This window comes from Dryas octopetala, chromosome 2, assembly GCF_963921425.1.
Source record: "Dryas octopetala chromosome 2, drDryOcto1.1, whole genome shotgun sequence".
NCBI classification, from domain to species: Eukaryota; Viridiplantae; Streptophyta; class Magnoliopsida; order Rosales; family Rosaceae; genus Dryas; species Dryas octopetala.
In genome coordinates, this window is record NC_141367.1 from 24587421 (window position 1) to 24599285 (window position 11865).

General features: G+C 38.4%; 2 protein-coding genes across 2 annotated transcripts; both read right to left on the reverse strand.

Moving 5' to 3' along the window:
• Positions 1 to 1304: 1304 nt before the first annotated feature.
• PPR2 (Tetratricopeptide repeat (TPR)-like superfamily protein) lies at positions 1305 to 3575 on the reverse strand. Its single transcript, XM_086232371.1, has 2 exons — positions 3173 to 3575; positions 1305 to 2863 (listed from the first exon to the last, which is right to left on the reverse strand). Exons 1-2 carry the CDS (start codon positions 3539 to 3541, stop codon positions 1754 to 1756), a joined length of 1479 nt encoding a protein of 492 aa, XP_086088497.1. The 5' UTR covers positions 3542 to 3575; the 3' UTR covers positions 1305 to 1753.
• Positions 3576 to 4244: 669 nt separating this feature from the next.
• On the reverse strand, positions 4245 to 11050 carry LOC147294534 (squamosa promoter-binding-like protein 1). The gene is made up of 10 exons (XM_086233008.1): positions 9853 to 11050; positions 9394 to 9575; positions 7776 to 8419; positions 7155 to 7229; positions 6952 to 7059; positions 6739 to 6856; positions 6368 to 6509; positions 6075 to 6225; positions 5330 to 5968; positions 4245 to 4938 (listed from the first exon to the last, which is right to left on the reverse strand). The coding sequence occupies exons 1-10, from the start codon at positions 10437 to 10439 to the stop codon at positions 4486 to 4488; spliced, it is 3099 nt and encodes a 1032-aa protein (XP_086089134.1). The 5' UTR covers positions 10440 to 11050; the 3' UTR covers positions 4245 to 4485.
• Between the last annotated feature and the right edge of the window lie 815 nt (positions 11051 to 11865).

The following is an 11865-nucleotide window of genomic DNA, read 5'->3' on the forward strand; positions in this document are numbered from 1 at the left end:
TGTTGGACAATGGATTGAGTGAAGTTATGAACTCATACTTATATAAGTATCATCCAAATTCAAAAGCCTATGAACATTGTAGCTATGCCATGAGGTATTGCAATGCGTCATGTGTCACTGCAGCAAGGAAATGGCAATTGTACCTATTATCGTTTTGAGACATCATCTTTGCAATGGACCTGAACGGTAATAATTTGTCAATGACATGTTTAGCATATGAAAATAATAATTAATCTTGAACAGCTAGCTAGAAATGACAAAACAATTACAAACAAACAGGAAGGTGTGAAGGTGTGAAGCATAACATAGACAGGACTCATTATTAAAAGTTTAAAACCAAAGCGGCATGGCTCATTCTGTTAACTTATGATATATACTTAAAGATTCCTTTGACTTTCCTCGACCAAACTCAGATGGATAACATCTTTGCCGTGTCAGATTGCTTTAACTTCAACATGAAGACAATAAGAATGTAGGCTGACTACTTCAAAGGAGCACAGCAATGAACAATCTCCAGCAAAACACTGTCAGTTTGACGGCAGCTCTTCGGCAATCAATTCTGAGACTGGGAGTCTGGGATTTGGAGGGAGAGGAAAAAATGAAAATCTAAGTGGGTCCGAGTTGGGGTAATGAACTAATGATATCAAAGTCAGAAAGGACATGTGACGTGGCACACACCATTATGACATTATCTATATGACTTTGTGTCGTAGTTTTAGCTTCTCGCTTATGACATTATCCAGCAGGTCGTTTGGGGAAGTCATTCTTCGGAATTGCCTAAAACTTACCACACAACAATGGATCTCACCCGGCATGAAATTGACAAATTTACCCAGACTGAAAACTGAATCCGTTGAATAGTTTTGGGTAATTTCTTTGGAACTTCTTCATTTCATAGAAAGTTATCAAATGTATTTGGATAATTTTGTCTCTTTGTTTTTTTGAGGTATCACTTTGTTCCCTCCTGTGGGTGGTTTGTTGGATATAACATCTTTGTGGACTTGAACTTGCTCTGAATTTTATTTTATGACTGCCAAATCGGTTGTCTGAGTGTAAAGAAAAGAAAGAAACAAACTCTTTTCACTTCACATATCAAAGATTGCCCTTCTTACCAAATCAATTGTCTGCCACAAAAATGCCAACATGGGTTTTTGCATAAAACTACGAGAGCATTATACCAGTGCTGATAAGCTTCAAAGCAAATAGAATAGCAACACAATAGGTCATGAGAAACATGTGTGAGAGAGAGAGAGAGAGAGAGAGAGAGAGAGAGAGAGAGAGAGAGAGAGAGAGAGAGAGAGAGAGAGAGGGAGAAGAAGTTTGTGTTAACTGCAACTATATTTTTCCACATTTGTTGGTACACTACTATTCCATAGACCACCTTCTCTACTGTCCAACAGGTGCTACAGACAACATATATAAAGTTACAATAAAATCACAGTTAGCACTCTTACAAATCTCCGTACAATTTTGATTGCTAGTTTAAGGATCACCTCAAGTTTGCAGGAGGCACTTATCAACTCTGTATATACAATCATTTCCCATAAAGTTCCGTCCAGAGTATCAGAGATGTCTTAACAATTCTTACAGTCCACAAAATACATAAAGCCAGAAGAGGCAGCATTGCTAACATCCATCCCAGAATGGAAAAGAACGGTCGAGCTGCCTAACACAAGATTAGGGGATTCTTGAAACGGAATGTTGCATCCAAAGATCTCAATCAAACAACAATCACAGACTCAATTCCAAAGACCTAATCATTTTGAATACCATCAGCACTCATCTCCTGTCTCTCCTGCTCCAAATAGTAGATCTTGTCATTCATTCCTTCCTTTCTATATGCCTCAACCATGACTGAGTATGTTGTGGAATTCGGTGGGCATTGCTTCTCTTTCATCCGCTTAAAAACCCTCTCCATCTCCATCATATCCTCTGCCTTTGCACATGCAGTTATAACTGCATTATAAAATGTGGTATTTTCAGGTATCTCAAACTTTCCAGCCAACTGAACACTGCTAACCACCTTGTGGAAAAGACCTGCATTGGCATACCCATTAATAAGGCAGCAGAATGTTTTGGTGTCTGCTTTCATGCCCTCAGCACGCATCTGATCAAATGTGTATTCCATATTTTTTGCATCTCCTACATCCGCAAAAGCCTCAATCACATTGTTGTAAGTTGAGGTTGTCCATGGGAACTGAAGCTTGCGCATGTACTCCATCACAGTAGACATTTTATCATACAATCTCTTTTTCCCATAAGCACCAATTAGAATATTAAGAGTACGAGTTTCTGGCTCAATCCCAAAATCACGGAATTTCTCATACCATCTCTCCATCATATCTATCTGACCCTTGTTACCAAACACACTAAGGATAACATTCATTGTCCAGACATCAGGCTTGCAAGTTGTACCCTCCAGCATCCCTGACAACACTTTTTCCATCTGGTCATACATCCCGGCCTTACCATATCCACTCAACACTATGTTTTGGGTGACTGTGTTCGGAGTTATTAACCGTTCAGCCATTTCCTCATTCAAGGACTCAACTAATTCGAATTGCAAAGAATCAATGCAAGCCTTTATTAAGGTACTGTATGTAAAAACGTCAGGTTGGCATTGAGGGAGGGTCTTCATCTGGTTGAGAATAGAAAATGCTTCATCAATTTGATTGTTCCGACAATAAGCTGTAAGTAGGGCTGTGTAAAGTTGAGCAGTTGGTTCACACCCTTCTTCAACCATTGTCTCAAAAAGATCATGGGCTCGGCGGGGTTGGCCGGATCTTCCAAGCAGAAGAAGGAGTTTCATGTAAGTCCCTTCTTTTGGTTGATAGAATGGTTGTTCTCTGAGCATGTCAAATACCTGAACAGATAATTTAGCCACTACTATTATGGATAGAAACAAGAGCATTTCAACTGTTGGTTAGTAAAAATCAGTAAGATACCAGTACTTTTTATTATAATCAAAATTAAATAAAAGAATGCACTTTTCAATTTGGTTGAAGGAACTAAACTAGGTAACACATCAAACAGCCAAAGTGTTTATTTTGAAAGCAATTCAATTCCACCAAACAATAGACCCAAAAAGAACAAAAAAATGGAAAGTCATTTTTGTTGAAGTTAAGGCTAAAATTGAAGGAACCTAGAAAGACAAATTTAGAGAAGGGATAACCTCAAGGGCTTGGAGCCACTGCTTCTTGTCAATGGAATCAGACAAGGCTTCAGTGACGGTGTTGGCCCAAGCCTTGGCATTGTTCTTGCGGTCCATCTTCTTCTTCACATTCTTGATGGGGGGTCTCCTGTAAACCGCGGGAATCGATGTCTCCGAGACCCCTGGGTATTCATCTTGCTTCCAGTGTCTCTTCCTGGTCTCCGAGGACCGCGATGAAGTTGAGCTAGTGCTTCTAGCTGGTGCTGCGTATGCGCAGTGGACCGGTTTAAAGTTGGGGTCTTGGGCTCTGTGGGTAGTGGAGTTCTTGCTGAGAGGGAGAGGATGAGGGAGGAGAGAAGAAGAGAATGAGAGAGAGACTGAAGAAGCCATGGCTTTGGGAATTTGAGAAGCAAATGGTGTACAGGTGTGTAGTGTTAAGTAGTGAGGGTTTTAGAAGCAGGGGCATGCAAATGACTTCTTTATCCTTAATTCCTTATCCTCATATTGCAACTATTTCTTTTTTTTTTTAACTCAAATTGCACATAGTTGAGTACTTGAGTTTAGAAATAATTTTTCTAGTTAAAGACCCCAAATTTGATAACTAAATAACTGAACCATTACAATTAAATTAGAGAAGTTGAAAATAGTCCCAACTTCTCAAACCCTTTACATATCATATTCTGTAGTGCTTCTCTCATCTACACTCGAGTCATCAACACATGTCCGAACATAATATTATATGAGAACGTTTTATGTTAATCCTATACAAAAGCTTTTCGTGCATAAATAATTCTTATATAGAATCCCAGACAAACTTCCTATATGGGATTGATAGAAAAAATTCTCGTATAGGATCATATTAAAAACCATATGTGAATGACCCAAATGTGGATGCTAGAATTCATATCCTATCCTATCTCTTATTTTCTTTTTTCCTAAGAGATTTTATTCACACAATAATTTGTTGAACTTTAGCATCTGTGCTAAAGCCCATCAAGTTGCACTAATGATCAGATACTGTTTAAGCAACTCACCCGGTGCCAATGCTTTATTCTGAAAAGAAAATTAAACAAATAAATTTTGAACCATCCAGTTTGTAATAGTGTTTACACATCATTGATAGGGAAGCAATAGTTGTCTTACAATAAAGCCTGGTGAGCAATCCCCAAAAGCCCTTTTTATTTCGGAAGCTCAGATATACATACAATACAATACATTAGAAAAAGACTGCTTTCAAGTCTATTTAATGGGTCAAGACTCCTATGTACTTTAAAAGAAACGGCCTTATGAGTGGAGCCAGAGTCACTAAGAATTAATCAATACACGCAGCTACCTTAGCTTGACCCAAACTTCAAGTGCTCCCACCTGAAGGGCTGGAACACATAAACAACTTGAGGTGTGCTTTTAAAGAGCAAGGCCACGCAAACACAGACAGCAGCAATGGCCACCATTGACAGCATTGCTGGCCTGTACACCAGTGACCTTGTGCTGCCATAAGCTACTTTCTGTGTACATAACTTACAATGTCCCTGTATTGCTTTTATTCCAATCTTTTCAGTCTCCAAGCTGGCTACTTTGGATGATTTATGCCCATCTAATTGCTTCTGCTTGCTGTCGCTGACTGAGATCGCGCCAGGGATGTCAAGCACCACTTGTTCGCTTTCTAGTTTCTTGCTGATTTTCCTCTGGACAATATGGACATAGGAGTAGCGGCCTTGCAGGCATGCATAATCGTTCGGTGTCATTCCTGCACTGTCTCGAGCATTTGTCCATGCTTTAATTCCCACCTAAAGAAGGCAGACGCAGATCAACATGATGAATGGATTACCTAACAAACTAGAACTTAAAGTGAACCAAGAAAACAATTGTCATAACAGCAGTCCTAAACTTGCTTGAAACTAGAATGATTTAACTTTGCACAAAATGAGAGAGAGAGGGAGGGAGGGAGAGAGAGAGAGAGAATCCCAAAAAACATGACCTTTGGAGCACTTATAGATCCATGAGCCACCCGAGAACAGAGATAATGGTGATAAAGAATGAGCAGAGAGACACAGGTCAATTGTATGTGCAAAAGGTCAAATGCGTAGTAGATAAGGGATGGATGTTAGAGCCCACTCATTGTGAATTCTACAAACAATTACAAAAAGAAAATTACAATGTAGACCAAGGAGAAATTACCTTTCCAGGATCATCAGTTAAGGCATCCAATACGTGCTCACATCCATCACTACAGGCTGCAACATGAAGAGGAGTCAACCCCATGGGCCCAACAACATCAGGTTTAAATAAGAAACTCTTGCCATCCCTGTCAACTTGTTGCTTCTGCTCCAATCCTGTTTTATCCAAACCTTTATCTGGGACAAATCTTAACAAGAGCTCCACCATAGGCCTGCAATTTCTTCGCACAGCTCTGTGGAGGAGGCCCATATCCAACAATGCAACCTCAATGGAAGGATGTTCTCCAGTGTCAACAGTACCCTCAAACAGAATGCCGAAGAGTTTCTTCACTACAGCACACCAATCATGGTCCATGGAGAACTCCATAAGCAACTTGAACCGTCTAAAAGGAAATAGAACTAGGTTGGGATCCATGTCACCAAGTCTAAACTTAACCTGACTTCTATGGAGGAGCCAACCCAATTCATGTATAAAGTCCAGGGCTTGGTTTTTCGCTGCCATTTTCTCAGGTTTGGTCTGGACGTCATCAGCAGTCTCAGCTACCTCAACCGCACTCTCTAACGTACAAATCTCTGAACATACTTCCTGCTCTGCAACTATAAATGGAAAGAAGCTGCTGCTAAGACCATGATCTTCAACCTGATATAAAAAATTTTGATTATAAAAATCTGAGCTACATATTTAGGCATTCTTCAAAATCTGAAACAAAGGAAAGATAAAAATGATATAACGCATATGACAGCACCTCAATGAATCCTCGCCCAGTAACATTTGGTATAGAGCAGGAGAATCGGAGGCACTGTAGCTCATCCTGCTCAACGGTTGTATCAGCACCATCCATCAAGTCATAACAAGTTTCTTGGACCAGATACTTCCCTTCTAGCGCACAGAGTAACCTGTCAAGAGCTTGAATTTAGTGTTTGCTCATTTATCCAAACAGGTATTAATTCTAAAGCATCTAACACTATAGAGTCTACAACATCAGTGGGCTTATCAAAAACAAAGTAATGAAGCGTGAATGAAAGATGAAGGATTTACCTTGTGGTTGAACGAGAAAGGTTAAAGCCTTTTACTACAAATTCGACTCCCTCAGATAAAGAGACTGCAATTGGTTTGATGCATGATATCCTGCAACTTTTATGGCTTTTAATAGGTAAGGGTGTGTCTAAGACAACCTGACCTGCAGGACAGACAAAGCTAATCAAAATGCTTTATCTTCCAGAACATAATTGTGATGGTCAATCCCTATATATATTAGAAAAAAAAAAATGAATAAATAAATAAAGCATGAGTAAATACATAATGGAAATGTAAAACAGAAAGGTCTTACAGGCACTAAACAGATGACTGTACACACTCACACACACACACACAGTATACACATGAGAGAGAGAGAGAGAAGAACAAACCATTGTACATAAATGATACAAAATGTTGCACCCTAGTATACACCCATCCTGTTCTCCAAAAGGAATCATCGGCAGCATCTAGAAGTCTTTTCAAACTGGACCCCAGATGACAACAGAGCTGTAAGCAAACATAACAATTAAAAAGATGAAAAAAGAGATCTTCCTGATACAAGGATCAGCCATCTAAATTCTTGCAACAACATGGAAGCATACCTCCTCCCATGTGGATTTTTCTAGACGGAGGTAAATTGTCAAAATGATACATCCCGGCCTTATGTAGCTTTCAATGTCAGTAGGACTGTTGGATAACCAGCCAAGGATCTGGATATTCAAAATTATTTATAAACTCATGCTGTCCATGGAATGAAACACCAAGTTACATTGAAAATAAGAAAAATCAAGGCACAAAGTATTACCTGTGATCGCAGGACAAATGGAAGATCATTCGGGTCTTTTCCAAAGAGTTTGAAAACAATTCGATCTGTGCGACACTGATATTTGGAAGAAAAAGAGATATTACACTCTAGACACATTTTAGATACTCGACTTTCACATTAACAAAGCATGTCCATATTAACTGCTGTAACCACCTATAAACTTTTCAGTAATTCTATTGACAGTATCAAGCAGATGCATACACAACATATATCTATATATAAACAACCATATTTATTTAATGAAAGAGAATAATCTATCTCAACTATTGCGTCACAATAGAAGTAATTATAAGGTATGCCATAACCAAGCACTTCATCTCGCCATCATTTTGGCAATCAATTGACAAGATAAATGGATAGGTTCATAATCCAAAACATTGCCGCCTAACTACTGAATCAACAGGAGAAAAAAGCTATCGTAATAGACATACTACAGTTGACAGCACAAAGAAATGAAAGACTAAATTATTGAGGCCATTCAATATAATCTGATGAACAGAGAACCACATGAATTTGAGCAGTGAGCTGAGCATCATCCACAACAAAGGCATTTATAAGCAATTGTATAAAGAGTGAGATGCAATTAAAACAAGAATATACCTGAGACTCTCCACTAGAACTTGATGGTGGTGACTGAGTAGAAGTTGAGTCTGAAATCCCACTTGTCTGAGGTGGGCTTGACTTGTGAGAATCGCGCTGTATCCATGAAGGAAAACCAAGAGATGCAGTCCCTGGATTTACAGGAACATGAGAATTCCCTAAGTTCTCTAAATAGTCCTGTGAATCGTCATATGTACTATTCAAATCAATGTCATTTAACTGGATCCTCCCAATTGTAGCTTCTGTTGCAACTGATTTGGATGGAAAACTATCTCTTGAGGGAAGTGGCTTGGCGGTCTGTAGACTTGAAAGAACTTGTAGACTTCCATGATCACCAACTGAAGATATTCTCTTCTGCAACATATCTGATGCAGGTACTGTTGGACACTGTCCTATAGGCCTGAAAGGGTCCTCAAGAGTAACACAATTATCCACCTTGGAGGCTGAAACAGAAGGCCTACTGGGTTCACAGCCGTTGGAAACCATATCAGCAGTCTGGACGGATGTCCCACCGTTTAGCAAACCTTGAGATCCCTGCAGCAATGCAGATATGTTACTTCCATCAACCGTACCAGCAAGATTGGCTAGGCTCCTCAACAGATGAGATAGCAGATCCTGATCCTTTGTTTGTTCAGAACTATTAGCTGCAATTTATAGAAGGCATAAAATGTGGAGTCATATAAGTATGCCAAATGACACGTAAAATGAGAGAGAAAAAAAAAAAAAAAAAACAGAAACATGATCAATCAAATCCTATAAAAATATGATTTCTGAGATATAATTTCCATGAGAATTGTTTCTGGTGAATCAAAATTCACAATAACTGGCCCACCTTTGATGCATCGTAGAACGCGAAATATGGGGATTCCAAAAATTAGAGCAAGAAAGAGCATAGAAGAATGCCTCATGAATGAGAAGGTTAATGATATCATGTTCAGCACCCTGGAGTAAGAAATTTGCAATTCTTTTGACAATATGGACTATGCATATAATATAACTCAACCAGAAGGTCGTGGATTTTAATCTCATGCCAAGGCATACAAAATTCAAACATGTCATCAAATTAACCTAAAAAAAAAAAAACAAAAAAATAAATAAATAACTGCCTCATGAAAAAGAAGGTTAATTATCATCACATTATACATAAGGCACCCCAGCCTCAAAGAATAAAATTTCAAGCGTACAAGGAGTAATCTGGAGTAAGAAATTTGCAAGTTTTTCAACATTATGGTCTGTCTATTTAATTCAAGAAGGTCACAGACTTTAACCTCATGCCTAGGCATCAAAATTCAAATTTGTCATCAAATTAACCTCAGAAGAAACTAACATTTTGTCATTGTACAGAAAATAGAGCACCTTAAGCAGTTAGGAACCCATAACTGATAGTCTCTCGATACCAACTAGGTCTAGACTTTGTAGAGTTATTAAAAGTCGATTGACAAAGCCATCTTCCAACAAGCCAATAAAATTATGACTGAACATAAGTGCAGAATAGCCCAAGAACTTCAACATTAGCCAATAGCATCCAGAACAAGATCAATCATGTAACCAAATTAACATACATTCATGTCTAAGTAAAGCAGCAAACAACTGAATGTGCAATAAGACAAAGACTTACAGTGCATATTGGAGAGTATTCTCAGCAAACTAATCAATAGATAACTACTTCCACTTTCATCATTCAAGGAGCCTCCATTAACTACATTATCAGGATGTGTTTTTCTTCTCCTCCTATTATGGCCAGCCAAACGCCTACGACAACTTCTCTTCCCTTCATCAAACTCTTGAAGAACATGAAACCTGCCCAAGAGTATAATCATGTTGCATCTAATTCAGCAAAAGACAAACTTTCCGCAAAATTCAACTATACCTAAGACAGTGATGAACAACTATGGACCCAAATCACATGAACAACAAATCCATAACAAGAAACTTACACAACCAAACTCTGTATTTCATCTTCTAGAGAGAATGTCTATAAGAAGGGAATAAATGAATGACCAGGATCTTAAATTCTTAACTCAACAAAATTTTGGATGTTTCCACAAAACAAGCATAACCATACAATGGAACTAACCTGCTACATTGTTGACAGAACCGCTGCATAACATTTCCCACCAGTGCTTTACTTGCCTTAGAATGCATATCACAGACCTTATGTCGTCTGTGGTAATCCTTAGCATTGCTAAGATCAGCCTTACAGTCCTCCACCTGACAAACTGCACGGTTTGAAGTAGTTGCAACTATCTTTGTCTTCTTCCCAGTCTTTACTCCCTCTCCTTCCATAGTGGGGTAAGCTTGCCCACCAAGATGAAGATTAAGAGACCCAGCTTCATCATTTAACTCTTCATCTTCTACAAAAACAGCCCTTCTCCGTTTCTCCAACTCTCTTTTACCTTTCTCATTCCCCGGACTGATATCATCCGATCCAGAAGAAGAACTGTTCGACAAACCAGCAATGGAGGGAGTTTCGGGCCCAACCGGGAACAACTGCCTACTCCTACAATCAGATAGTACAGACTTCAACGGACTAGCAGTAAAAAGATCACCGTCCCATTGCCAATCATTCAAATCCCATTCCAAACTCTTTTTCCCAACTGCCTTCAAGTCCGTCACCACCGGACCAAAGAAATTTAGACCCTTGCCTCCAAATTTAGCCTCCATAAATCAAAATTCCAAAAAACCAAAAATTTGTAATGCCTTTAGTCAAACTCCACCAAATATAAATGCCCAATTGAACTCAAGGATGATTCTTTAGATTTTACCAGAGAATTCGATAACTAAACTACCCACAACATTACAAGGCCATAAATTGCTGGTAATTGTACTATTTAGGAACTCCAGAAATCCATAAACATATCCATGGAGCTACACAATAGCTGCCCACATGCCCAAAACTCACCAATTACCCATTACTCCCTCAACATCATACAGTACCAAATTCAGAAGCTCTCAATTCCATCATCAGCAAAGTTTACAACTTCACAAAAAGCTTTCAAAGAAACAACTTCAAAATACAAATTTTGGTGGAAATGAAAAGGTAAAGACTGAAGAGAGAAACTTGCCGGTGGAGTATGATTGAGTTGGTGAATTCTAGGAGCTGTGGAAGACAACTGAGATCGCCGGATGGGGGCAGAGAGAATATAGGGGTCCGAGGCAAAACAAAGGCACAAAGCAGCACATGAAAATTAGGAAAAGGTTAGGAAACAGTGTACAAATGCGGTTTCAGTGGAGAGAGAGCGAAAGACTACTTTTACCGGAGAGAGTTTTTCTTTTTCTTTTTTGGCCGTTGGGAGAGTGTACTTTTCATGTTTATGTATAGCCTTTGGGTTAGAGTCGGACTGTTTTTTATTTTTACCATGTTTAGACTGTTACTTCTGAGTCTACTGTCTCTTTTTTGCAGCGATGATGCCGAGACCTTTGATTTTGGTACGATGTTCTTTTTTTCCGATTTTTGTACATTGATATTTAGCTCAATTATTTGTTCTTAATTTGTTATTTCTAACTTAATGATATTCTCCTATGAAGTGTTTATTTGAGTAAGGAAATTCAAATTGTAGACCTCTTCTAATATTAAAAAGTATATATATAGTAAAAAATTAGTCAAATCGAAAATTATTTGCTTATCTAACTTTGATCAAATAAATGGACGAACCAAATATTTTCGATGAAACCGTCTATTTGTTTTATCAAAGTTAGATGGGCAAATAATTTCGGATTTGGCTAATTTTTTGTAAGGATGATTTATCAATGAATATGTAAAAATTGAACAGTTCGGATCGAAATAAAACGACTCGTGTGGGCCCCAACAATATCATACCTCAACATAAATAAGTTGAGGTATACATCAACATAAGGAGCATGTATATATATTTATATTAAATTACAGGTTCCTTCTATTGAGGTATATACCTCAATTTATTTATGTTGAGGTATGACCTTGTTGGGGTTCACACGAGTCGTTTTGTGTCGATCCGGACCGTTCACAAGGATCATCTTCATTAATAGATCATCCTTGCAAAAAATTAGTCAAATCAGAAATCATTTGCCTATCTAACTTTGATAAAACAAATGGACGGTTTCATCGAAA

Coding starts and splice junctions, on each gene's coding strand:
- LOC147294534 (XM_086233008.1), bottom strand. CDS start 10,439: ATGGAGGCTAAATTTGGAGGCAAGGGTCTAAATTTCTTTGGTCCGGTG. Junction 9,576..9,852: donor TTCTGTCAACAATGTAGCAG/GTTAGTTCCATT, acceptor ACTCTTGGGCAG/GTTTCATGTTCTTCAAGAGT. Junction 6,510..6,738: donor TGTATCATTTATGTACAATG/GTTTGTTCTTCT, acceptor TCTGTCCTGCAG/GTCAGGTTGTCTTAGACACA.
- PPR2 (XM_086232371.1), bottom strand. CDS start 3,541: ATGGCTTCTTCAGTCTCTCTCTCATTCTCTTCTTCTCTCCTCCCTCAT. Junction 2,864..3,172: donor AGTGGCTCCAAGCCCTTGAG/GTTATCCCTTCT, acceptor TTATCTGTTCAG/GTATTTGACATGCTCAGAGA.